This window comes from Pyxicephalus adspersus, chromosome 6 (genome assembly GCF_032062135.1).
Source record: "Pyxicephalus adspersus chromosome 6, UCB_Pads_2.0, whole genome shotgun sequence".
NCBI lineage: Eukaryota > Metazoa > Chordata > Amphibia > Anura > Pyxicephalidae > Pyxicephalus > Pyxicephalus adspersus.
The window spans coordinates 12,492,825-12,520,635 of record NC_092863.1 but is presented as its reverse complement, the minus strand read 5'-3'; the positions used below and the strand labels follow the sequence as shown (position 1 = coordinate 12,520,635).

Here is a 27,811-nt window from a genome sequence, read left to right as displayed (position 1 = left end):
ATTCCTTCTTGATGAGGCAATCTGATGTTCCTTGGATCAACAGTCTCTGTTGTGTTTACTTTAAAACTTTAATACCCCAAACATTTAAAACTTTTTTTTTTTTTTTTTAAAAGCTGTACTTAACAGCCTTTTCTTTTCTTTTTTCTTTCTTTTTCTCTAAAGTAATCTATAGAACTAGCTAAAACTACTTCCTAAGGGAGCCTATTCCACTTTTTCAGAGACCTTACAGTAAAGAATTCCTTCTTTATCCAGAGATTAAACTTAATTTCTTACAGATGCAAAATATGCTCTCTTGTTCTTTGTAATGACCTTACAGTGAATAATTGGGAAGAGCGTTCTCTATATGGACCATTTATATATTCATACAGTGTGATCATATCTCCCCTCGAGAGAGAATAGATTCACTTCAGCTAATCTCTCCTCATAGCTGAGCTCCTCCATTCCTTTTATTAGTTTAGTTGCCCTTCTCTGCACTCTCTCCAATTCCACAATGTCCTTTTTGTGATCTGGTGCCCAAAACTGGACTGCATATTCCAGATGTAGTCTGACCAATGCTTTGTACAGGGGCAAAGAAAGTGCATTAGATATTGCAGCTTGGCATTGCATGTTATTAGGAAGTCTAAGATCTACCAGAACCCCCAGATCCTTTTCCATCTCGGATTCCACCAAATGTATTCCCCCTAGACAGTTTGAAGCATGCATGTTGTTAGCTCCCAAGTGCAGAGGTTGACATTTATCAATATTAAATATAATTTGCCACTTGGCTGCTCAATCAAACGGTGCCCAACTACAATAGTCTAACTTATCTGTATATTTACGTTGTTTTGCTGCATTCTACCTGTCTTTTACTACCTGCATGATTGAATTAATATTTTACATTTGTACTTTTTTTTTTTTTTTTTTTTTTTTTTTTTTTTTTTATATTGTTTTTTTTTTGTTGTTGTTGGTAAGGTAACACTGACATGCAAAACGCAGCAAACCATAATCCTTAAATAAATCAAACTGTAGACAATTGTCTGATAAGGTTTCTGACACTTTGTCCATGATCATTATGCTAGCCTTTGTAACAAAACTATACCTTTCTACTGCTGTTCATGCAGGTCAATAACAGAAAACTTTAGGGCAATACTACTTTGTCCAAAGTGTAGAGAGGTACATTTTGTAGTTTATAAAATATTAACATTTGTTAATTGGCTTCACCATAACCTTCTTTGTGATTTGTGATGATATGTTTCTGAGTAATGAATGAATACATGATGTCACACCTATACTCTGTATATTAAACAAGCAGTAAATCCTTCTGAATTCCGGTTCCAAATATACGTTATGAATTTTAAAAAGACCGATCTGCAGTGTGATCATAAACGCGCAGGAGACCTTCTGCTCACCTCTGCCCACCTAGTTTATTCATATCTACTGAGATTTTCTAACTAATGCTTGTAATATAAAACTGTTGCGTAGCTTCTCATACATCTCCTTCAGAAACTTTTTTCCCTTTTTTTTTTAATTACAATTACTGGTATACTTTGGTTTTATAATTGTGACTGTTGGCATAGTTTATAGAAAGAGCATTTTTTAGATAAATCATAGAAAATCAAGACTGAAGTAAAAAAATAACAAAAATCAATTTGCTAGCGTGGTCACATAACCAAATTTTGGATAAAATGACATTATTAGTCACATGATCTCAACCAAAGTTGCTCAGGGAATGATATGGCTAACCAGTGTCTTTGCATCCCTCAACTCCATTCCGTGGTCAGGTTACTGGGTTTTGGTCAGGTTATTGGCATTAGTCAGGACAATTTGGCTAAAAGTATCTTTCACTTTATTTTGCTTGCATTACTGTTGTGGTGTTTTTTTGTTTTTTTAGTAGTCTGATATAATTTTTTTCTCTATCTTTTTACAACATTAGCAAACAGGACTGCTAAGGTAAGGACCACTACTTTCCAGCATGCCAAGACCCTTATTCTTCTGCACCTCCAGGTAACCTATATTTTGTTGGGGTGGAAGGGGGTGTGTTTTAAATCTATTACTTCCAAAATTCAGTTTAAACATTCCAATTCTCCTATTCAGGGCATCATTTTCAAGAAGTTCAAAGTGGTAATCCATCAGATTTCATGGTACCTTAGTTTGACAATGAAGAACTGCAGCCGGTTGTAGCAACAGATGATTTTATATTACCGGTAACATTCTTAAAGCATCTGCTTGCAGATATTTGTGGCACATATTAGACTATGAAATAAACAACAAAGCAATCCATGTTTTAAAATATTTTAATAAAGGACACATTATGCTTATAGTATATTATATTTATATGACTGTAATAAAAACTCTATAGCTTATTTGATACAAAGAAAGCTTTTGCAGAAGTTGAACTAAAATGGAAGCGGGCAACTGATGACAATAAACTGAACTAATATATGGTACCACATCAACTAGTCAGGTCTTCATTTTTTTCTGATTTTCTGTTACATTGTCATAGCAGTTGGCATCCAGTTCAGTTTCTCTGAATAAAACTGCATCAGGCTAATGTTTTAGGTATGGTTACTATAAAAAACATAACATATACAAATATACACATAACCTATGCAGTACAGTTTATATCTGCAACCTCTTTTCTGGTCACTGACTTATTTCAAAATTTAATAAGGGTAATCTCAGATATTAATAGCCTAGATAGAATCTATTCACATTTTTGCCCATCTTACTTTTGTGATATTGTGGATGCTAACGGCTAGGCAGGGAGATCTTGTTCCCTGCAACTGGAGAGGTATTATACTCATTCCTCTGACGACCCATATCTCCTACCTTACTTTGTTTCTGTAATGCATCCTCGCTCACATTTCAAAGTTTGTAATGCTTATGTACCCCACCATGCACCCTTGGCTCAGTCCTCTCCCACCCCTATGTCATTTTTCTGTTCTATACTGACATAGAAAGAACTAAGTTGGAGTTGCTGTGTTGAAATGGAGGTAGATGGAGAGACAGATTGCTGGCAAAGTGGGAATAATTTCCCTTTCCATTGCAAGAAACTTCTCATATGGGGTTTATCTAGCGACTGAAGTTCTGTTCACTCTCCTTTTCCTGCAGTATTACTGCCATTCTAAAGCTACCAGCGGCAACATTGCTGCTGAAACACAAAGGGAAAACACTATGTTGAAAACTATTATATTACTCAGCTGCTTTGTCTCTGCCCCCCATTTTACTTAGTATATTTTACATTTCATAATGGGACTCTCTGCTTAGCATTTCCCCAGCAATTGTTTATTTCTGCAATTTGTTGTTTTTATCAAATTTTTTATGCAACAATCTTTTCCTGTAGCAAATTTTTTTTGCCTGTTCACACTTATTGTTTCTGCTTTGTATCTTAAATCGCGTAAATCACATTTATTATTTTGTTTTGTCTTTTATATCTGTTTAACTGATCCCATTCAAATTTCTGTATTGGTTTGTGTTGATTTCAGTACTGTATCCTGTGTAGGTAATTTTTTTTTCAATTTCCGATCATGTACAGGATTCATGTGGACTAATTATATAAATAACATTAAAAAAGTGATAGTCTGTTCAATACCTGTGTGCATTTTGCTTACTATACAGAAGAGCTAAAATAATAGGAGAATGCAGCTGCAGGATTGTTCTAGCACAAGACATGGAAACTTTGTCATGTAATCAATGCAGAGAGTTAAAATTGGATGGTTCTTCACTTTAACAGAATAAATTACATGGCTAAATATCCACGCTTTTGGTTCATGTGACCTGCTCTGATAGAAACCCTGAGCAACATTTTCTCAAGCACAGCTACGGTTCTTCCTCCAGAGGTGGAAAAGCAACTACACAGTCAAAAGCAGGTTGTCGCAATCCACCACAGCTGCAAATGCATACACAAAATGGTTTACAAACCCTTTCATTCACCTAAATAAAAGTGGATGGGACCACGGTTAAGACTGTGGCAGAATGCTGCGGTCAAATGCATGTCCTGAAATGGCCCTAAGATTTTAGTTCTTCTGTTACTTCTTTGGTATTTCAACACGTGTTTGCGTAGTTGATTGCACTTGGAATATATTTTTGATTCAAGAGGTATGTTCAGGGAGGTTTAACACAGTAATGATGCATTGCACCTACTGCACATATTACCTAGCAGAACAAAAACACATGTGCAAAATGCAAATAGACTAAGAGTGTGTTAACAACAAATAAAAATGCACAAAAAAGTCCAGTTAAAAGCAATTGCAAGGATAAAAAGGCACAGAAAATTAAAAATGATCCTGGGATAATACTGGAATCATCTACCTGTCTCTTAAATTTCTCTTTAAAACACCTCACAGGCTTCCTGAGACAAAATAATTAACCACACAGGTTCATCCAAAATTAAATTGGAAAATACAGAGGGTTCACTTTGTTCCTAAAAATGTCCAGACTTTGTCCTTCATTTTAGATTTGTAATTTCTGCTGAAAATGCAGATCTGACAGTCTGGGTTTGAATTCCAACAAGTGAACATTAACACTGTATAATGTAAGCCCAATGAATGCTAATGGAGTCACAGCCAACCCTACTCCAGACACGGATGTTCTCCTTCCATGGTTTTAGTAGCAAGTACGCGTACCGTCTGGATATCCTCATACGTTGCTGATTGGTATGCTTCAAGTCCCTGTTGTAAAGACATTAATACATCAAACCTTCATCTGCAGCACAAAGGACTAAAAATGTTAAAAGTTCTAGTTCCACTGTCAGGTTACAGACTAATTTTTACAGGTATTACATTTGAATAAACCCAATATTTCTTTCAGTATTTTATAGACAGTTGAAGGAAAATATAGATACCTGTGTCCACAGTCTACTTGTGGCAATATATAAACTAGGTTCAGACTGTTTTAATCTGGACATTTAGTAAAGTGTGCTAATCCTTGCAGAGACACTTTCACTTTACCCATTCTGTGGAAGGTAAAGTATCTGAGTAGTGGCCCTCAATGATACTCACCTCGTCACTTTTTCCTTTCAGCAAGCAATATCTTGGATGTGACAATACGGGTATGGGTGGTACTCCTCCACATGCAAAAGCTAACTGTGATGCAGGAAGGACTGACAGGGAAGTACTGGCAATGGCTATCAATAGGTAGGCTGGCAGGCATTACAAAGACCCTTAATATATCTATAAAGTCATATTATCTCTTAAAGTGTTCATTTTTAGAGCTGAACTCCAGGATAAGCAAATATGGTGTAAAGACGGGGGGAGTATGTATTTATACTTGTATTTTGGTATGTTTTCTCCTTTCATATCTGTGCATTATTTTAGTGTGAAACCTTTTCTTTGCGCAGGAGCTTCGTCTAAATACAGACTGATTTCTCTGGTCGTCAAGCAAGACTGGTCTTGTATCTGCGCCCTGTGTAGTTTTGCTGCAGGCACCTTGGGGATTGTGGGCTCTCTCTTTGCACAAGCTGAGGAGCACAGTGATGACATCACGGCTACTTTTACAAGGTAATATTTAGAAACCCAAAAGCATTTGTTACACACAAAATGAATTCATATCCTTTGTGGTTGTGTAGTAATATATTACATTTTATGTGCCCAAAGTGTAGCTTAAAGTACTGTAAGATTCAATATATATTGACTGCAAAATTAGTTTTATTTAACGAAATTAGATCTAAACCAAATGATTCTGTAAGCTGCCACTGCTTCTGGTTTTGGTGTTCTGGTTCATTGGGCCTGGTTTATTAAAGCTCTCCAAGACTGAAGAAGATACACTTTCATTGGTGACCATGGATAATCCAGCAAACATGTAATGTATTTCCTAAGTCATTTGCTATTTGTTAGCAAAAGTTTTCAATCCTGGACCAGATCAATTCCAAGTTTTCTGGATCACCCAGGTTCACCGATGAAAGTGTATCTTCTTCTGTCTTGAAGAGCTTTAAAAAATCAGGCCCTTTCTCTTTTATATTTGCTAAATCACTGACCCAGAATGAATATCCAGTTAGGGGTTCAGTTAATTGCACCAAAACTGAAAAATAAACAGCAGATGGCGCCAGCGCTCTAAACTAAAACGTACTGTTATTTTATTTGAAATTAGATGGTGTAAGGACAAATTGCAAGATTGTAATGGATTTACAGTATTTTTCATAAATTGATGAATAAGGAGAACCTGTGCTGTTTTTTTATTTATAGTGTTACAACTATATTGTCACTTCCATTAAAACCAGCAATGAATTTAAATAAATAACACAGCAGGAATTAATGTCTTATTCATGTATGTATGAACTGATGTTACTGCTTTACCTTTTATTTGTTTAATTCTTTTGTATGTGTGAAGCTTTGTACATCTATGGCTGCAGAAGAGAGAAGGGCCTGGATTCATAATTTTTTTTTTTTTATTATTTTAGATGTGTTCAGGGTTGTGTTTACAATATGGCACAATGGCATGTGCCTAGAGGCATGAGAAAAAAAGGTTTGCCAGGTTAGTACCAGGAAAACAAGTGATGCTGGATGAGGGTGTTGCTTTGGGTGCACAACCACAGGTACCAGCAATGGATATTCTTCACTGTGACACCGCCCTTCTGTTGGGGACATGGGTAGAGGTAGATATGAATGAAGTACTTCCCAAAACTTTATCAGTAAAAGGTCCTTGACATCAAACTTTACGACCAGGAAGTAATCACCTTCCTATTTTGGGGGTGTAGATGTGATGTGTAATGAAAAGCATTTTTTAAAATTAGGACATCATCTAAAAATATTAATTTACTTTCTCACAGATCCCTGCTTGGAAGGTGCTACTATGTGTAGCTTCCCATTGGATGGCCTATTCTCACCATCTTCAATTGAAAACCTTACTAGTCTCAGGGAACTGGGTTACCTACCAGGGATTGCCACTGCTCCTTTTACTGAATCTTGCCCAAAACAGGTTAGTAGGGATCCCTTTTCTACCTTTCTACCTATATGTAATGATGTTTTAGTCTTAAAAAATATTCTTACCTCATATGTATGATCCTCAATCTTCAGAGTACGCTTTTTCTTCTGCAAAAGAAAATGAAAGTTATTATGGATTATATATTCTGTGCAACAAAGACTATTGCATGAGAAAATTATATATAATAAAAGCAAGACCATGTGGTTTTAGATATACCCGCTCATTCGTGTGCAGGACTAAGGCTTGATAGTGGGTAGGGGCAGTTCGCATGACTTGCAGAAGAAATCTTTTGCTAAACAAAGCTGAGACTGAGCTTTTTTTTTTGCATATCAAAGCACAGCTGGCTCCAGAAGTTAATGAATGTCTAGGCTCCATACTGACTTAATTGCATTTATTAAAATAATGTACCTGTACATACAAATTCAACTTAAGAACAAACCTACAGTACCTATATCGTATGTAACCCGGGGACTACCTGTAATGATGGTGCATGTGCATGATTGTGATGCAGTACAAGATGTCTCCAGCAGATGGCACTGGGTGAATTACAAAGCTTTCATGTAGTCTTCATAGATGCAGAACATTGAAGAAGTTGGACCACTGCATACAAAGGGCAACTGTGGTTTCCCTTCAAGTGGGGAATTCCCTTTAATCATCAAATTAGAACCATAAAAGTCCATACAAAACAGTCTTTAGTACTATAACCTGATCACATATCACTGTATATATTCTGTGAAGTAGACAGTTATTTAGTTTACAAAGAACTGTATAAATTCCCTGTTGCATGTCCTATTTTTTGGCACACACTTACCATTTCCATTACAATTAGTACTGGCACACTTATGAAAACCACAATAAGAATTGTCTGAACCATTATGATTGCATCTTTCATGATATTTTTTGACTTTGCTGTAGCGTGGTTCACAGAACCTGCAAAATGGAAAAAAAAGAAATATTAATGTCTATTTCCAATATATTCGTGTCAATTTTTTTTGCCAGTGGTATAAATTTACACACAGTAAATCCCCCAGGGTTCTTTCGGAGGTTGCTAGGGGTACAGAAATACTTGTTTGTAGTATTTTAGTAGTAGTAGTAATTTTCTGTTTTAGCAGACAACACACAGCCCCTGCCAAAAGAAGAAATTTATATATTATAATAGGACAGTTTCATGGGAGGATACCAGGAAGGACCATCAAGAAAGATATGAATGTGTAGATTTACCATGCAAAAAAACAACTCCCAAAAGTCTTCGGCATGTAGATAGTCAATGAGCCAGCTCTGTGGAGTCAGATGAGGTTCTTGTGGCTAAGGTATGGGCTTTACCAGGTATACTTTGTTAAAGAGCATTTGTATCTCCTTTTCAATTACTTACTTTATAAACAATATTAACACAAATGGTTATTGGGAGGGAGGCATAAAGCTAATACAATGATCATATTAGTAGTACACTGATTAAAGACAAAATATTTCATGTCATCAAATGCATATAGACCTACTTGTATGTATATAGTGTAAGTGACAAGTTATCTTTGCTATATGCAGCCTCTGCCTTTTCTGTTTTCCATTTGGTGTTTATAAAAGTTTAGAGAACACATGTTCCTTCCCACAGACTGCTGCAGATAAAATTAAAATGCAGCAGCAAAATATTTTTGGCTTGGTATGACTGCTATGAAAAACAGGAAACAGGCCTGATGTCACTCCAGTATGATCTTTCAGCAGACTTTCTCTGTTTGTTACACAAACGTCTTTGCTGATACAGTAGCTGTGAAAGTATATTAATACATTCTATACAGGGCAAGAACAATCTGTTAGAGGTTTTGCACTATTCTAAACCCCTCATCCTAAAACAACCAATAAGCCCACATATAGAGTAATGTAGTTGTAGATTTTAAACATCTATCCAAACCCATAGCATGTAAGAAGTAGTTTATACTATTAAAGAACCACCATGATTTTGGCACATGGAAGTGCAGAACTGCAAATTGGCTAATTGTAGCATATCCTGTTTTATTGGATTGAATTCTAACATTCTCGGGAACTTTGGTCCCTACAGATATTGTAACTGTTGCCAACGCCTCATAAAACATGACAAAAATCCTTTTTGGGACATTATTGGCTCTGTCTCTTGGGGTCCTCCCCTCTTCCCCTTTACCCATATACTGTACATCTAATATGCCCTAAAGTTAAAAAAATGTGTTCGTTCTTGCTAATAAACTATATTACTGAAATGAGTTTCACACTTATATCATATCTTGAAATAAATTCAAATATAACGTCCTATAAGTTTTAGATACCTGCATGGCCAGAAATCCGCAAGAAGTTTTAGTACACAGGCTGCTGAGAAAGTAGGTATATAGCATCTTTTTTTACAAATGGACTTAACACCCTTTACCAAAATTATACCATATCATTTCATCATAAATAATATTAGCTCATTTTTTTTTCTGATTTTAGAAACTTGACTAGCCTTTTTCTTTGTGGATTTCTCTTTTCATTTAGGTTTGACCCCCCCTTGTGATACAATAAACTTAAAGTAAACAGCTTATCTATAAAATGGTATTTGTCCTCATTCAGACGGCCATCTATAGAGGTCACTTACCAAAATGTGCCAATGCTCTCATTTAGCATAACAGTTAATGGAAAAGTTAGTTTTTACATTTAAGCTAAATGTTTAAAAACTATTTATGAGGCTTTTTGGGTTGAAATTTGGGTGCTGGCATCATAATTGTTTTCTGGTTTTCTTACAGAGATTCCTCTGGCAAAAATGATAATCCAAACTAACAAAAGAATCCAGAGACATAGACGCAAATGAAAAGGACAGATTTAGATTTAGATATTTAGATTAACTCTTTGGTCATAACATTTACATACTTATATAAAATTATCATATTCTCTTTTTTAAGATAGAAAAATTTACATTTGCCTTTCTTTAGTACTAAAAATAGTTTTTTTTTATAGTTAGTTATTTGTCATATGAAGGAGCCATGATTGTGTGTGTTTTGTAGATCTTACAGGAAGTGACACCCAACTAAGCAGAACAAATGGGTATTGCAAATATACATAAAAATCTAAAGATAATTCAATTTATATCAAGGCCTAAAACCTATTATATGTTTACTTAATTACACCCCCCATTCAAAAAAGTTGACCACATAAAATAACTTACCCAGAACCATCACTTCTGTTCCACAAGGAAATAGTTTTTGTCCATTTGTTGTGAAATTACAAATGTATACCCCATTGTGTTTCTTCTGGACATTTTTGATAAAGAGAACATCTTCTGCCATGCTAATATGTTCATCTTTCAACACGTAGGTAACAAATGACCCATTTGTATGTTCCTTAAACCAAGTTATGTTGTTGCTTACAGGTAAAAAACTCCGACATCCACATTGTATGGTGATATTCCGGCCTTTTCTTACACCAACAAAGCGAGGGTCTGGTAGCACCGCTTCTGTAAACAGAAAAATTTTACTACACCATCAATCCACCAAATTTCATGTTTGCTACATGTTGTGAAAATATAACAGAATATGTCTTTTCTGTACCATCTACCCTAAATATTTAACCTCCCTAGCGATACATTTCTTCCGGTTTTATATGTCCAAAAGCTGTACATTGTTTTTCATGGAAATTTATTTTACAGTATAATATAATAGTATGAGTATAATAAGGTTTGAAACACAAAATCATTTAAAAACAATAATTTGAATAAATTAAAAAATCTATTAAAAAAAAATTTAATTAAAAAAATAATTAAAAAAAATTTTATACTCATACTATTTTACATACTGTAAAATAAATGTTCTTGAAAACAATGTACTGCATTTACACATAAAAATCCAATGTATTGCATTGAATACAGTTATTTTGTATTGAATGCAAAACAAATGGATTTTGAATTTCCCGCCCCGCCCGGCCGGGTTGTACACACACTCCGACAACACCGGGAACTCCCCCGGTGACTCATCGGAGCAGAAGCAGGAAGAAGAAAGAAGACGGAGATCGCGGCACTGGACGGCGCTGGACCCCAGAGGATCAGGTAAGCGCTCTATTTACTAACCTTCCCTAGGTGTTACAACCCCAAGAGTGGCTCAGGGTTACCACTTGTTGCAACTTTTTCCCACCCTGAGTCACTGTCGGGGTTACCGCTAGGGAGGTTAATGCAGCATCATTCCCCTCCCCCTCAAAATCTAAATCTCCCCATGACATATTTCTAACTATTTAGAAATATTTGTAACTATTCTAACTATAACTACAAAATGTTTCGTCCCTTCCCTCAGGCACGTTGTCTTAGCGTTACCTTTCATTCTGCTCTTTTATTTACCCTCTATATTCAGAACATTTCTAGGTCCTTTTACTTTCAACCTGCGCATCTCCAAAATCCACCCCACCTGTCCCAGAGACCACCAAACTCCTTGTACATGCTCTTATCACATCTCGTCTGGACTACTATAACATCCTCTCTGGTATTCCACTAATCCGACTTTCTCCTCTACAATTCCTCCCAGGGCTCCTCTTCTGCTGCCTCTCTTTGTAGTTTCTCATTGGCTTCCATTTCACCTTAGAATCAAATTCAAGCTCCTGTACTTTGCCTTCAAATCCCTCCACAGTTTTTGTCCCACTTACCTTTCTGACCTAGTAAACAAAATACTCCCCCTAGCTGGTTTCTCTGCTCCTCCAATGACCTACTAATGACTTCCTCACACGCACGCTCCAAGACCTTTCTAGAGCCGCCCCAACTCTCTGAAATGGTCTTTCTCATCCTATTCGGCTTGCTCCTACTTTCTGCTCCTTTAAAAGAGTACTCTAACCCCATCTTTTCAAACTTGTCTACCCGCTTTCTGCTGTCTCTTAAAACCCTCATTACTTCCCACCATTCTATATTCCCCCTCCTATTATGTGTTTCTTCCCCCACCTCCTAGGTTTTAATTTTTCCTGGGCAGGGAAAACCTGCATTTTTTAACAGCTAGGAGCCAACTGAGATCCAAATGATCTCCTGAATCCTGATGTTAGGCTAGATGTGAGTTATGTCTTCTATATCTGGAACCGGTGCCAATTTTTAATTAATTATTTAGCAAATATTTTTTATTGCACATATAATCATGATAAGGTGCAAACAACCCAGTTAGGATAGTTTCCATTTTATGCTACTGTATTTCTAATGTATATTCTTTTTAATTTTTTGGCTTCTTCAAATGGCTTTTGCTTCATATTTATGTGCCGATTGCATTTATTTATGGTTTAATTACATGGCATCAATTACACCACTAATTTCTGATACACATGTTGCTTTGGGTTTTTATAGCAAAATAACTGATTGCACAAAGAACTGTAAGCCATTGTAAAATCCAAGCTGCATTCAGCACCATTCATGTGAGTTGCCTGGAATTACTGCCTGTAAGGTTTGTAAAATGTCAGTCACACAGTTCAGTATAGATTAACTTACATTTGACATTTGTCATATAAGGGCCATTTTATAACATAGGTTGTGATCCCTTATGTTCATAGAAGAAACCAGCTAGTTGTAATTTGTGACAGCAGAGTGACATAAGTGTCTAACATTCCTATACATTTGTAGGTATTTGTTTTGTATACATAAGAGATCTTTTAAAATAATGTTTTTTTTTTCCCCCATAAGGTTAATAGTTCTTTGATTTGAATATTCTACAGATATCAGTTACATCCAGCTTTTATGTGCCAGTTACCAAATTGTGCAGTTCAATGACAGGTACACTTTACTTTGTACATCTGCTGTTCAACATCTATGAGATGGCACACACGTCCTTACTGTAAGTTTTCCAGGTAATATTTCTATCACATGCAAACACAGCAATATGCAAGTGGAATTTTCCAGAAATGGTTTTTATTATTGGTATCTGAAACCTTAAAGAGCATGTAAATCCTAACCAAATAACCACTTTATTTTCTCCATTGTAGTCAGATCAAGATAAAATTTTCTAATTGTAAGTTTTTGTTTTGCTAATATTTTTTTTTTTTCCTAAAACTTGCTGAATAAGGCTTAGTCTACACGGATTGTTTCCCCAGTGTTTAACCTTAGGCTTTTAAAGCCCATGTTTGAAGTCCCCATGCATTTCAATGTGCTAATCTACACCAGGACGTTACCTTCAGGCACGATTTTGAGCATTATCTTAAACGTTGCTTGCAACGTTTAAAAAATTAAGACGCTGGATAAACGCGAGAAAACGCATGAAAACGCTTCCATTGAACTCAATGGAGGCTTTTTCAAGTGTTTTTAAGCTTTTATGAAAGCTTCCATTGAAAACAATGGGGGCTTTTATAAACGTTTTTAGCAGGACTTTGGACTCTGAAGCCCCCTTTAATAAGGAGACTTCCAGATCTCCACCACCCCACCCTGGGGAATGAGTACAGGGGTACATAAAACCCCTTACTCATTCCCTGAAAGGGTTAAAATATGTGTAAAAAAAAAAATTGGACGAGGATTTAATGTTAAATATTTTATTAAATGTGTGTGTTTGTGTAATAAAACTTTTTTTTTTTTTACAGGTTATCTCAATGACAGAATGATTTTCAGGGCTGCAATAAGCACAGCCCTGGAAATCCTCCTGACAGTAAGGGATCCCCGGGCACTAGGGGTTAAATAAGGACAAGCCTCTCCATTCACCCCTAGTGCTCTGTGATTGGCTGAGGTTTTACATTTCTCAGCCATTCAGCACTAGACATGAATGGGGAGACTTGTGCCCATCCATCTCTAGTCCATCTCTAAGGAAATTCTTATAAACTATTCCATTTACAAGCATTTTTGAATGCTTCAAATAAGACCAAATACAAATGATTACAGGTGTTTTAAAAGCCTAGAAACCCTTACTAAACTATTATGGGCTTTTATAAGAATTTTTAAACTTGCTTTTAAACACTTGTATAAACTCTCATAAACACATTTAAAATAGTATTTATAAATGTTTGATAATACAGCCTGTGTAGACTTAGCCCTAAACACTAAAGAATAAATACTAATTAATATATCCACAGGTTGAACATTTCCTTATATTGCATGTATAAAACAAAAAAGTTTCTTACGCATTGTGTCCTCGTACTGGTGATGTATAAATTTACCATATGGGGATTTACTTGGTTCCTTATGCTGCACAGTTGTAGGGCGACCTGTGTGAATACATTTTTAAAAGTACAGATGAAATATTTAAAGTGTATAAAAAAAAGTACAACAACGCATAAAACTAGGGCGCCAGACTAGGATTTTACTCATTCCCATACTATACAAAATTAAAATATTATGTCCATATCGAAGGTAGTCAACTTGGTAACTACAGATGGCTTGAGTAGGGCCCCTAAAATGTTTATAGAGCCACACAGTAGAATTTGCATTTTAAAATACAGTTAGACATTAAATGTGCAATTAATTGAAAATATAAAAATTAGTTCATTAGGAGCCTTCGGCTACAGCTTTCGGTGCAGTAGGGTAGGTTGGCAGCTGCTTTGAGACTAAGTTTACACTGTTGTGCTGCATTAACACAAGCACGTTCCTGAAGGCAGACATTTTTTAAAAAACACAAATAAGCTGCATGTTCTTTTTTTTTTTCTGTTATGCAGGGAAGTACATCACAAGGTAGTGTATTGATCTGCATTGTGGGACACTGCAACGCATGTCCATCCTCCACGTTCGTTTAAATGCTGCATGATATCCTGCAGGGCCCTACAGTGTCTCTCATCTGACCAGGGCTGCACAAGATGCAGTTTCTACCCACAACCTTGAGCACAGATTGACAACCTCTGCTGCTGTTTTCTTGTGAATCCTACCCACAGCCTGTCTGTTACCTACCCATCTGCTTGGTACATTTTGTACATTCAGGAGCTGCCAATGCTAGACGTTTTTCCTCTTCAAGATCCTTTTCTGCAAAATCGGGTAACTGGGTGAATACAACATCTCTGGAGTGGTGCAGAAGTGTTACTTTTGGGGAGCCATAGTTATTTTGGCAAAGGGTCTCCCCCCCCCCCCCCCCCTTAACAGAATCAAAAACTTCAGCGTTTCCCAGGTATGCTACTGACTGCGATCTTTTCAAAAATGAGGTCTCTCTTCAATTTTTATTAAACCTTAATACAGTGTTGTCTACACAGGCTGGTGTTCTAATCATATGTTACGGGTGCAGATCTCTGAAAGTAGATATTCTGCTCCTTTGAATTCTGTTCGAGCTGTTTTGGACATTTCTTCGCTTCAGCTAGCCCCTGTTGGAACTTTGAGCTTTTCTTTCCTAGGCATTATGGTCTATTCAGATGGACCCTCTTACTTGTCCTATTCTAGATATGAATATTGAACCTTCTTTATTTGTAGGGGCCACTGCTTCCACTTGTTGATCCCAGGCAGGAACTTACTGAGTCAGGATAGTTCATGATTTCTAATACTACAAACTGAACAGGCGGACGGCCTTTGTATTGTTGAATCAGTGTTGCGACCATCTATGCATCCTCCCCCACACACCCTTTTTGTGCATAATGGTTCAGAACTTCTGAGCTCTTTCCATTCCTTATGACTATGTGTACATTTAGTTGCTTGGTGTTTTTTGTTAAATTGTTTCTGTATTTCTGTTCCTGGCAACCCTGTTCATCCTTGAGACTTGTTCCTGAGTTATATTCTCCTAGACTTTCTTTGGGGGTTGGGGTTCTCATATCTAAATCAGGTCAGTGTACATCACAAATATATGCAGTAAAAAAAAATATTAGTATTACCTGGGTTCCCAGTTCCTGCTATGCTGTCGCCATGCTCTGAAAACAGAAAAGGTATAGGGTTTGCTCTTAAAACAAGGCACATCTTCTGCTATCACCACACACATTGCAATCTGTGGTGTAAAGGCATACCAGATCTGAAATAGTTTGATTGGATAGTTCAGTTAGGCTCCCTATATTACATAGCTTTGGTAAATCCAACATTTGTATGTTTTTTAAAAAATGACAATCCATGCACATTCTACTACAAATTACAGAGGTAATGTACAGATTCAACAAATACTTTGTATACTTTTTACACAAAAATGATTCAATTTGTTTTAAAATGTTACACTGTTCCTATAAAGACCCCATTATGACAGTTTAAAGAAGTAAGAAGTTAAGTAATGATTAAATTCAATAGCAAGATAAAAGTTAAAAAGGTAAAAAAAACTTTCTTTACCTTCTCTGACTGAGACACCCCAGACACTGTGTTTTAAAATGGAAGAGTTTTGACAACATAGGCTGTGCTGTCAACTGAGAAAACGGTGAGGAAGATTAAGTGTAGTCAGTTGCTGACTGCCTATGCTCCATGGGAGTTGGCAACCTGCTAGTAGATTGCAATGCTGCATTTGTCCTCGGATACAATAGCAGCACCAAAAAAGTTAGGGGTTGATGCAGCACAGGTATAAAGATGTAAACACAGAGCCATATCCCCTATCCTCTTTGACAGTGCAGTCAGTGCCTGTAGGGCATTCTGGGATAGGAAGCCCCCTTGTCTAGTTTTTACAGCCAGACAGTTGCTGTCATTGTGTGATGATGTGTGTGATGGGAAGCTCTTTAAAGCAGTGAGTCTCTGCTGCTTGTTTTCCTAAGTTAAACAGCCATAGTAGAAGAGTGAGTACTGGAGATAGAGGAAGTGGCATAAAGTCTTGGGGTGCTGTGCTCGTACCTACTGGGTAAAGGCCCAAGCTTTTGTCCAGGTAGCTGATGGGTTCCTATGTCTCAGTCCAATCCCTAGGTAGCTCTGCAAGCTCCGTTTGTCTCTGCCTGTAAACCTGCATTTCCCCATGGGTGAATAGTGGTGAAATAGATGTACAAGTGGTACAGTGATGATACAGTGGTGAAACACTTGCAGGGGGAGTACAGTGGTGCAACAGACATAAAGGAGTACAGTGGTGAAAGCGTTGTGTAGGGGGGGAAATGTATGCAACTCCATGTCTTTAAATAAAATAGTACATCAGTGTGTGGGCAACTGATCAATAAGCGTGCTGTTCTCATACTCTGAACTCTGCCAGGTGTCAGGCCACAACAGAACCAGGCCAGAATTCACAGCAGCCAGCCAGACCAGAACTCACACCAGCCAGTCAGGCAGCCAGCCGGGCCAGAACTCAGGGCAGTCAGGCAGCCAGCCGGGCCAGAACTCAGGGCAGTCAGGCAGCCAGCCGGGCCAGAACTCAGGGCAGCCAGCCAGCCAGCCAGCCGGGCCACAACTGGCAGCAGCCAGCCAGCCAGCAGGGCCACAACTGGCAGCAGCCGGCCAGCAGGGCCACAACTGGCAGCAGCCGGCCAGCAGGGCCACAACTGGCAGCAGCCGGCCAGCCGGGCCACAACTCACAGCAGCCAGGCCAACCAAGAGAATAATTTTCATTGTAAATGGAAACATGATTACTTTATTACTGAAGCTAATGAGAGGTGTGTGCGTGTTTGTTGTGCAAAGTTTCCATTGCTTTAGCGAAGAAATGTTGAGTCATTTTAGAACACTTCACTCTAAAATGGATGACTTTCCACCTATGTCAGACTTAAGAAAATAGAAAGTGCATCAAGCAAAAACTTTGCTTGATACATAGCAAATAATTTTAGGCCTGCAGAGAAATTCACAGACACAACTATGGCATGTGTCTCGGCTAATAAATAGTAAAGTGTTTGTTTTTTTTTAAGCCGTCAATTTACTCTTTAATACTAAAAAACAAAACAGAAATCATATCTGTGAGAAATATTAAGGATCTTTCTTCTAGAACACTTTAAGTCATAGCAGATGACATTGTTTCACAACCAAAAAAAATGATTTAGACAACTGCAGTTATTTTTCTCTTCAAAATGATGAATCCGTTGTGACAGAAAATTTACAATTAGCTTTGTTTGTTAGAATGGTTAGAAAGCTCTGAAAATAATTATTTTAGGAGGCCATTCCAGAGGTGAAGATATGTTTTCAAAAGTGGAAGAATTTTTGATCTATGAATAATAAGGAGAATTTGAAGAAGCATTTGTTGTGATGCTAGAAGATTCTAATTGGCTTTAAGACTTTTTGGTAAAAGTTACTGAAAAATGTAATGATTTGAATCTGAAACTTCAAGATAAAGATACTCTAGACATGATGTTGGGAGCAAAATCATTTCTAGAAAAACATGGCCTTTTGCTTATAAATTTGAGAAAGGGAGAGTTGAATCATTTTCCAAAATTAAAAGCAAAAAATCTGCATATGAATATAACTTCTCCACTAAAGGAAGACATTGAAAAATATTTGTTTTTTTCAAAAAGATTGAATCCATCAGCTAGTTTGTTTCATTTGAATTTGTGAATATAAATGTCAATAGAATTGAGCCTGGAACTATTGGTTTGGCTTTATAGAGCGTATGTTTTTGATTTAAGAAATTTCTGTTTCTGCAGTTTTGTAGGAAAAGTATCCCCATTTGATTTCAGTTGTTTAACAAGTAAAGGCTTCCTTTTCTGTCCATGTACTGTGTGAGTCAACTTTTATTAAACATGAACCTCTACTCAAGAACAAATACAGTAGTATGGATGGCCATCTTCCCTTCTGCATCAGGATGACAAATTACTTTCCAGAGAAAAACTGTAAAGGGAGGATACCTGACAATACATAACATTTGTATTGGTCAATTTGGTTTTACATTTTACAAAAAGTATCTCTGGGACTTGGGAGTGTGCTAATGGAACATAATAATATTGCTGCATCCCATATTTCTTTTTAGGATATTATAGTTTTTCTTAAAAACTTTTCAATGGAGTACAGGTCTGCCCTGTTTTCTTGTAGAAAGCTGGTGAAAAGCAATGTAGTTTATTTCAAAATCACCCTACTATTCCTGTTCAAACACAAGACTTGACATTTATGATATTGTTTAGTTCCTGATAAACTGATGAAACAACATCAGATGAAAACCTGACTCCTGTCACTCATCTTGTCCTTGTAAGTCAGATGTATGATTCATATCCTTTTAGTAGGTTGATATTTAGAGCAAGGAAACCACTAGTTCTTGGCCACTTGGTTTCCTGAAAAAAATATAGATTTTTTTACTGCTGATTCTAGTTGGCATTACCTACCCTTTGATTTTATTACAGAAAAAGTATAAACATAGCTGATTTCCTAGTAAACTCCATAGGCCAGTAACTAAGAAAGTATCAAATCCAGTGGTTCAGTATACCAAACAACTAATGATGCAAAGGTTAGCAATAGCAGTCTCTATATTTCTCTTAGAAAACATTTACTTTATTCATATTATTTTTACCCTTAAATCTATTACTTGAAACTTATTACTTAAGCAGATCAAAAAATCATAAAATATGTTGAGTATCTTTTTAAATGTATGTAAACCCAAAATCTGTTTTTATTAACTTACTTCATGTATAGATTTAAGCCTTTGTATGGCTTAAGCACATGTTGCAAATTTTCTAACTTGGGATTTCCTCGTACAGACCATGAATTCTTAGGCTGTGTACACACTTGCAATGGTTCTTGCCTGAGATGAGAATCTTATGTGTGTACAGTGCTTCGTTGTCCATCGTCCAAACGCCCAGCTTGGCGGATCCACGGACGATGGACGACGAACGATCTTAATGAAAGTGAAGGGAGAGAGCTTTCAGCGGGATGCCGCCTTGTCGTTCTCCCCCTTCCCTCTCCATAGAGCAGAACGGTGCTGTATGTACAGCACTTGTTAATGCATCATGCAGTCATTGGTCGTTGGAAAGGATTGTGAAAGATCCTTTCCAACGACAAATATTGCATGTGTGTATGCAGCCTTAGTCTTTGTCCTACAAATGGCAGCAACATTGTCTGACTACTTTGTGCATTTAGTTGGCCATCAGAATAACCTAACAGGGTAGCATAATTCCAAATATACTTTGGGGGGAAAAAAATAGGAGTTTCCTTGCACTCAACATTACAATAGCATGCAATTACCAACTTTACATTAACAATAAACTGACAATTATAGTGAAAAGCTATCATTGGGTTTCTTTTTAAATTACTAATTCTACTGAAAATGGTATCCGAATAATATTTTATATTTTGCAAAAGGATACCAAAAGTATTTGCTGTTCTATGACTAGATATCCATTTGAGAAAAATCTACCAAGTTATTTTTTGCTGTGTGTGCTGGGAAGGTTTTTGTTTACCTCCTGTTTTTAAAATCCAGCAAATAACAAAAAAGGAGATTTATACACAGTTTAATTCAATTTCTAAAGAGCTACTATAGGTTGGAACAGGTGTTCCCCAAATGAACACATTTCTCCATTTCTGTCATAAGGAGAATTATGAACCTTTCTGCAGTAGGGTTACAGAATGTAATGAAAATGGAACGAAGCATATCATTTATTCTTTATCCAATGAAAAAAAAAGTTTGCTTTTACATACAGATTAGGCCTTGTTATACTGCCTCCAGTGTCTGATGGAGTCTGAATAAATTGTTTATCTGCACAGTTAACAGTACTTTTCATACCCTCATTTATGATTTGCAGGGGATCTGTCACAAAGATCCAGGGAAAAAGGAAAATGTACTTTATTACATAATTTGTATAATACATGAATGAATCCCTTCTAAAGAAGGGGGTGAGTTTTTGTAAGTGTAGAGTCTACTTTTGTAGCCACAGTTAATCCCCTGCAAAGATGCCTAAATGTTACATATATGTCAAATGTTTTGTATTTGTGTAGTATGTGTGTCTCAAGTGTGCAGATTACTGGTACTTATATTCTCTGTATGATTTTTAACCAGACCTGACAACAGGATTGAACACAACCAATACCAGGGGTGTCTATGAAGTGTAACAATATAAATACACATGTGATTGTGTCGAGATAAGGTTGCTATAAAAAATGCCATCCTTACATAGATAACCTTGGTCCATCTATTTATGAAATCAGTGTTTTATCTGAGTTTATTGTAGATACTGTTCTGCATTGATGCTCCAATAGACTTCTAGACATGGCTCATCTGCTTCCTCTTTCACACAGATGTGCAGGAAACGGTATTTTCACAGAATAGTCACCGTTCGGCTCTACTTGTGTAAACAACTGTGCCCCATACACAAATGTGAATAGCCTATGTAGGTGACATTGAGATTAGGCTGTTTAAACCTACCTAATGATGGAAATATAAAAATGGCCACTTCCTGTGGGTGCCTGTGCAGGGAATACTACTGGTTGTGAGCTGCCCATTTCACCATGTGCAGAACATATTAAAGGTTTCTCAGCAAATCTAAATGCGGTCCCCTTTTTTAATTGCTAATGATGGTGGGTTGGATGACCGATTCAGGTGAGATTCCTTTTGGCAGTCAATACATTTAGGGTCATAACACTATTCAAGCAGAAGGTCCTGCAGGTACAACCTGTATTCAGATTTGTCTGCCAAACTTGGGATCTTACAAAGGGACCGCTGTGTGTTACCACACCAACTTATCTAAAGCACATGAAAGTTAATTCTCATCTTAAAAGTTACTTTAAAAGCACTGTGACCTTTTTTCATCCTTTTGCAAAATATAACATATTATTCTGATACCATTTTCAGTAGAATTAGTAATTTGAAAAGAAACCGAATGATAGCATTTCCCTGTAATTTACACTTTCATTGGTGTAAATTAAAGCCCACCATTACTTCTGCCCAACTCAAATGAAAAACACATTAAACAAGGTCATTCAAAGAACAGGGGTGTGCAGTAACCCATAGCACCCAGATTTGTACTTTTTATCAGCAACATGGAGAGGTGACTGCAGCTTGGTAACTGTGCAGTGCTGTACATGGCACATTTGCTATTTTTATTGCTAAAAATGTGCTCTATCTATCCAGAAATGGCCACTTGCTGCAAATAAATAGGAAGTTACCTACCTATGATGAAAATGGCAATAAAGACGACAGACAACACGGCCTCTGGTGTGTTCATCATGAACTGTCCCCACGTTCAGTCTGTAATGAACACATTTAGATCATTCTCACGAGACCAGCAGGGATGAGGCTAGGCAGGGGACACTATGCAAATACTCCAGGGTAGTGACTTCCTCCTGCAACTGACAGGCCCTGTGGAACCAGGCAAATTTACCTAGGGGCACCTAAGCAGAACAAAGCTTTCAAGCACAAAGAATTAGATTTTCTGTACATTTATAAGGGCATAGGGGAAAATTATATGGTCATAATGCACATCTGTGTTTTTATACTGGTTGCTTATTTTAGTTACAGAATTACTGTCCAGATTTAGTTGGTAATCTTGATAAGGGCCACAGTGGTACAAGGGGCTTTTCTCAACCTAAGTAAGTTGGGCTTTTTTAGGTTTATTCTAGATTTAAGGCTGCTCATTGGCTCTGTCCACTAACCTAAAATGAGGAATAAACCCTTTTCTCATTTGGAATATTGATGGAAGTGAGACATCCAGATACCTTTTCTGTTACTTTTGACCCCCTCACCTAGACTCTAATACAGTCTTTCTCAACCAGCTAAACGCACACTTATGTACTCTGAGCTGTGCATATAGAAATTATAGCAAGGGTTCCCTGAAGGACCTGAAAATTATTTCAAGGGTTCCCCCATGTTAAAAAGTTTGAGAAAGTCTTTTATAATAATACTTGTTATTTCTCCCCCAATCTTCACTCTATAGGAGCCATGGGTTCCATGCACTGTACAGATAGGGCCAACAAGCCTGAAATACCTATATAGTGTTTGTACCTCAATGGCTACTGTACACAGGGGTTCTGCACAATTGGTCCGGGGAAAAAAAGAAATAATTTCTGCGTCCAACCCAGAATCCTAAAATAAATGAAAAAATGCTTATATTTTAAGCTTGTTATGAAGCTGAAACATACCTGTTTTAAAAAGGACCTGTTTTTGTGCTTTGTTACAAGTGTATCTAAAACAAAACAATTGTAGTTTTGAATCAGTTAGGTGAGGGGTTAGAACCAATTTCACATTTTTACTACAGTTTTCTTTGGTTCACTTCTGTGTTTGTCCTGGTGACCATTGTTACCATTCTGCAGCAACAAACGTGTTGGTTTAAAGCAAGAAAACGCATGTTAGGAGCTGAGTTTCCATTCATTCTAAATGGCACCCCATCACCCCTTACAAATACACCTGCTTTGCAGAACCCCACAACACATTAATACACGTATGTATGTTGTGGTGCACCAGGTTACAAAAAATGCACATTAATGTGCAGAATAATGCCCTGCAACAACTATGAATCCATTTGAAAAGTATATGAAAATGTAACATTTTGATTTTACTGTTATAACACATAGGGGAAAACTTTAATGTCATAAAGCACATCTGTTTTTTTTTATTCTGAGTATAGGGGAAATCTTCCACTGTGGACACCTGTTCTGGTGACAACTGTCTAAGGATCTGTCATGTGCAGCATGCTTGGTTTTTGGAAGGTAATTGAAGTAACATAGAGGGCAACGCTTTCATACTATATTGAAAGCAAAAGAAATTGGGCCACCGTCTGACAGGTGGGCCGCGAGAGCACGAAGACCAGCAGTGGTCCGCAACTGTGGCCAGTGCACCCCCCAGCTGGGTCAGGAAAAGGACCCTGCTTGGGGGGCTGCACCTGCCAGAGCCGCGGACCATGTCACCTATACGCATTGCAGGCTCAAGGCGGTGGGCCGGTTCTGGCATCAGACCTGCGATGGGAGAGTAGGCAGGTTCTGGCGTCAGACCTGCCATGGCGGAGTGGGTAGATTCTAGCGTCAGACCTGCCATGGCAGAGTGAGCGTTTTCTGGCGTCAGACCTGCCATGGCAGAGTGGGCGGGTTCTGGCATCAGACCTGCCATGGCAGAGTGGGCGGGTTCTGGCATCAGACCTGCCATGGCATAGTGGGCGGGTTCTGGCATCAGACCTGTGATGGGAGAGTGGGCTAGTTTGGACAATGGTTTTGTGATGTAACCACTCCACATTTCTTGGAGATTTTACTAAATCATGTCACCCTTCCCTCATGTATGACTATATGCAAATACATGATTTGTTTTACATCCAATAGGGGGCTATTTTTATAATTTCTGTGTCCTGTTTTTATTGACATTTTGTATGTAACAAAGATTGAGTTTTCACTCATCACACAGTAATTGCAATGTCTATTTGTCCACTCAATTCTCTGCAACCCCCACTAACCCGACCACATAAATGTTATTTTATTCTACATTTACTTATTTGCTGATAATCAGTACATCTGTTGCAATATGTAATGTTACAGCTTTTATTTAAAAAGTGCAAAAATGTGATCAGGTCCTTTACCAGGACCAGTAACATCACATACATTTGTGTTTCTCCAATTTTGTGGTTAACAAAGAGTGAGAAAATGAAAATCCTGTCCTGTATATGGCCTTTGAGAATTGCAATTAGAGAACCCTGCCATAAACACTCAATATGGCATTGCCCTCTTTATAAACTTCAGTGGTCCCTTTCATTGCATAGATTTTACTGTGTAATAGATCATTGTTTAATCATGTTTACCAGTCTGACCTGTATTCTCATTGATTGTTAGCAATCTTTTCATAGCTTTGCGTATTTAGGAGAACATATGACGAAAAAGCAGGGACATTAAGCAGGTTCTGGCATCATGACATCACTCGGGGGGGGGAAGTTTCTTCCCCTTTGAGTAACACACAGCTACATACGCATGTGCGGTCCGGAGTCCATAGATTTAGTGGTCCGTGAGCCCCAAAAGGTTGGGGATCACTGTAGTAGTAATATAGATCAACTCACATGTTGGGTTGCCTAAAAATAAAATTACCAATCACATAACAGCCACAGGTAGCCCTTCCACTAAATTGGAAATGGAAATGGGGTACTGAATGATAAAGGAGCTGATTAATTTGTTTGCATCTGTCCAGCACCTACTTTCTAGTGCTTCTTCTGATATGGCTGTCCTGAATTGATGTGACGTTATTTCTGCCATTGTACTAGGTGTGTGTTTTCTTCCTGGTGACAGACATGTCATGTTTCAACATTATTTCTTCTTTACATATATGAGCCCACATAAAACTTGTCTCTAATTCTGAAGACACGGACTGTGTAATCTATGAAACGTTTAGAAAAGTGCATGATAGTTACATCACATTACCGCCAGTACATTCCGTGGTGTCTGTTTATTGGCTTTGTTAGCATGTGAAATGATTCTGTAATTATGTACTTTTAACTTTGATTTGGATCATGGTTTTGTGATGTAACCACTCCACATTTCTTGGAGATTTTACTAAATCATGTCACCTTTCCCTGTATGTCTATAGGAAAATACATGGTCTGTTTTACACCCAATAGGTGGCTATTTTCATAATTTCTGTGTCTTGTTTTTATTGACATTTTGTATGTAACAAAGATTGAATTTTCACTCATCACACAGTAATTGCAATGTCTATTTGTCCACTCAATTCTCTCCAATCCTCACTAACCCGATCACATAAATGTTATTTTATTCTACGTATACTTTAATTACTTTGCTGATAATCACTACATCTGTTGCAATATGTAATGTTACAGAGCTTGTATTTCAAAAGTGCAAAAATGTGATCAGGTCCTCTACCAGGACCAGTAACATCACATACATTTGTGTTTCTCTAATTTTGTGGTTAAGGTGTGGTTAACAAAGAGTGAGAAAATGAAAATCCTGTCCTGTATATGGCGTTTGAGGACTGCAGTTAGGGAACCCTGCCATAAACATTCAATACGGCATTGCCCTCTTTATAAACTTCAGTGGTCCCTTTCATTGCAAAGATATTACTGTGTAATAGATCATTGTTTAATTGTGTTTACCAGGCTGGCCTGTATTCTCATTGATTGTTAGCAACATTGTCCAGGAGTATATTTTCATAGCTTTGCGTATTTAGAACATATCGCCAAAATGCAGGAACATTATTTATTTATTTATTTTTTTAATGTATTTTAAATGCTGAACTGTTGTGCAAAACACATATGCAATCTACAGTGCCACAAAGCTCATGAAAATACAAAATATTACTATATACTTGAATAAAAAAAGATAAATATTGGATATTTTATTTTTGTTGTAGCAGCTATTTGTGTAAAATGTAAGTATTGCTTTAGATGATGTTGTGCACCTGCAATGACCACAGTACATCTGGACAATGAGTGATTTCAATGCTTTTGCACACTCATTATTGCTTGCAATGCTTCTTTATTGATTTCAAAGCGATGCTCAAATTGATGACAATATTCAAGTCTGAAAAGTATAATCCCTTAAATGGCTTTTGTTATTTACTTTTTAAATGAAGTGTTTTCTCTCTTTTAGATGGAACAGTCTGTCCAAGCATATGATGTTTTATTGAAAGAGAAATAATGGCAAGATTTGTGAGGGCAGAGGGAAGTGATACTGACGTTCATGTCAGCGGTGCAAGAGAAGGTACAAATGAAATTTAAGTCTGGCTTTTGAATATTGATTGGCAGGGAAACAGCTCCATAAGCCGAGGCTGCTGATGTTTTACAGTGTATAGGAGTTGACTTGGCCATGAATTTGTGCATGAGATATAAGCAGAGTTGTATTCATGATGCCATGTGTTTATGGATTAGGCCAGGTGAACTGAGCAAACATGTCTTGTTAAGGTGATTGTGGAAATATCATGACATTTATATTGTAGTGAAACCTTTTAGTCTTTCATCAGGACACCAAACTATTTTATTCTCAAATAAGCCTATTTGGTAACAAAAGTTTTTCTTCTTATTTAAGGCAAATTTCCAGTATACCATGGCCAAGTTTTTATTACTGTGTCCCTGCTGGGCTGATTCACGCGGTGACACCCTGTCCAACTTTAATGTTACCATAAATTTCCTTTCCACCTATACATTTGATTCTATGTTGGCCCCTTGGTCATTACAGGACACAGCTGTGGCATGGGGATAAGAAGATGTAACCATAGGTTGCAGTGGGGGGACACGACCATCTGACAATCCTGAAAGTGTTGAATAGGAAAGACAAGAGAAAAGGTAGGAGACGAGGACCATCATTTTCTGTATGGAAATTTTATTTTAAGTTTTACTGATTAGTCCTTTTCAGTACAGAATAATTAATGTATACATTTCAAGACAAGATTTCACTAATTGATAAGTAAAACCTGTAATGCCATTATTACATTGAGTTTTCTATTGCAGGAAACATTAGGTATTGGCAGGCTTATTAATGTAAGGGGAAAATAAGACTTCATGCAGTGTACTTTCTCTGAAGTTTGTGCACCTTTTACACTGGCTGGTAGTGTAAACACACTGGGAAAAATGGTCTACACGAACCCTTACAGACCTCAAAAATACATAAAACACACAGAACATCACTCCCATTTTAGTTTAATAATTTATTATCATTTGTGAAATGTACAAGGATAATATATATGATTTATTTGTTTCATCCACACTTCCAGCACTAAACAGGAATATGTACAGGCACTGGATGTAAAATTTAAACAGCTCTTAGTACTGGAATTCTCTTTACATACACCTAATGTAAACAACATACTACCAATAAGTTTCTATAAATTTTACCATTTAAAGGATAGAACAAAAAATATCACCCCTAACTCATGCAAGGTGGTTTCACTGAAACACCCTTTGTTACCTTTCTGGTCATGTCTTTTGCCAGAAAAAATGGCTGCCAGACCATATACAGAAAAAGCTTTAGGTTTACCTTTGAATACAGCGGAAAAGGAATAGAACTCCTGGCAGTTTTTTTTTGCAGTTGGAGACTGTTAGAGAGATTTGATTCCTGTCTTGTAAAATGTTTGCCAGGACAGGAAGTGAAGGAAACTTTAAAAACAGCAGAGACAGATTTAAAAATTGTATTAGGGGAATGCTAGAACCCCCATCAGTTTTTTTTGCTACTTGTTTCATTTGATAAAGAGATTTTCCCTCCCTGTCTGGTAAAATGTTGGCTCAAAACTAGAAATTGAGGGGATCTCTCTATATCGAAACACAGTAAAACTTGGCA

The 27,811-nt window shown here is 37.2% G+C and overlaps 1 protein-coding gene and 1 long non-coding RNA gene across 3 annotated transcripts; one reads left to right on the top strand and one right to left on the bottom strand.

Moving 5' to 3' along the window:
* Window positions 1-2,255: 2,255 nt before the first annotated feature.
* Window positions 2,256-21,845, bottom strand: CD79B (CD79b molecule). 2 transcript variants are annotated; one of them, XM_072414577.1, is made up of 8 exons: window positions 21,723-21,845; window positions 15,628-15,663; window positions 13,963-14,046; window positions 10,067-10,354; window positions 7,918-8,026; window positions 7,712-7,830; window positions 6,966-7,007; window positions 2,256-4,649 (listed from the first exon to the last, which is right to left on the bottom strand). In XM_072414577.1, the coding sequence occupies exons 1-7, from the start codon at window positions 21,778-21,780 to the stop codon at window positions 6,982-6,984; spliced, it is 720 nt and encodes a 239-aa protein (XP_072270678.1). In that variant the 5' UTR covers window positions 21,781-21,845; the 3' UTR covers window positions 2,256-4,649; window positions 6,966-6,981. The 2 variants fall into 2 exon arrangements, with proteins under 2 accessions (XP_072270678.1, XP_072270677.1); XM_072414576.1 differs by lacking the exon at window positions 7,918-8,026 and having other exon boundaries at window positions 21,723-21,844.
* Window positions 6,624-26,868, top strand: LOC140333137 (uncharacterized). Its single transcript, XR_011921293.1, has 3 exons — window positions 6,624-6,894; window positions 26,129-26,239; window positions 26,714-26,868. It is a non-coding gene; the product is annotated as an uncharacterized lncRNA (long non-coding RNA).
* The last annotated feature ends 943 nt before the right edge of the window (window positions 26,869-27,811 follow it).

Coding starts and splice junctions, on each gene's coding strand:
- CD79B (XM_072414576.1), bottom strand. CDS start 21,780: ATGATGAACACACCAGAGGCCGTGTTGTCTGTCGTCTTTATTGCCATT. Junction 14,047..15,627: donor AGCAGGAACTGGGAACCCAG/GTAATACTAATA, acceptor GTATTCACACAG/GTCGCCCTACAACTGTGCAG. Junction 10,355..13,962: donor CCAGTACGAGGACACAATGC/GTAAGAAACTTT, acceptor TTCTGTTTACAG/AAGCGGTGCTACCAGACCCT.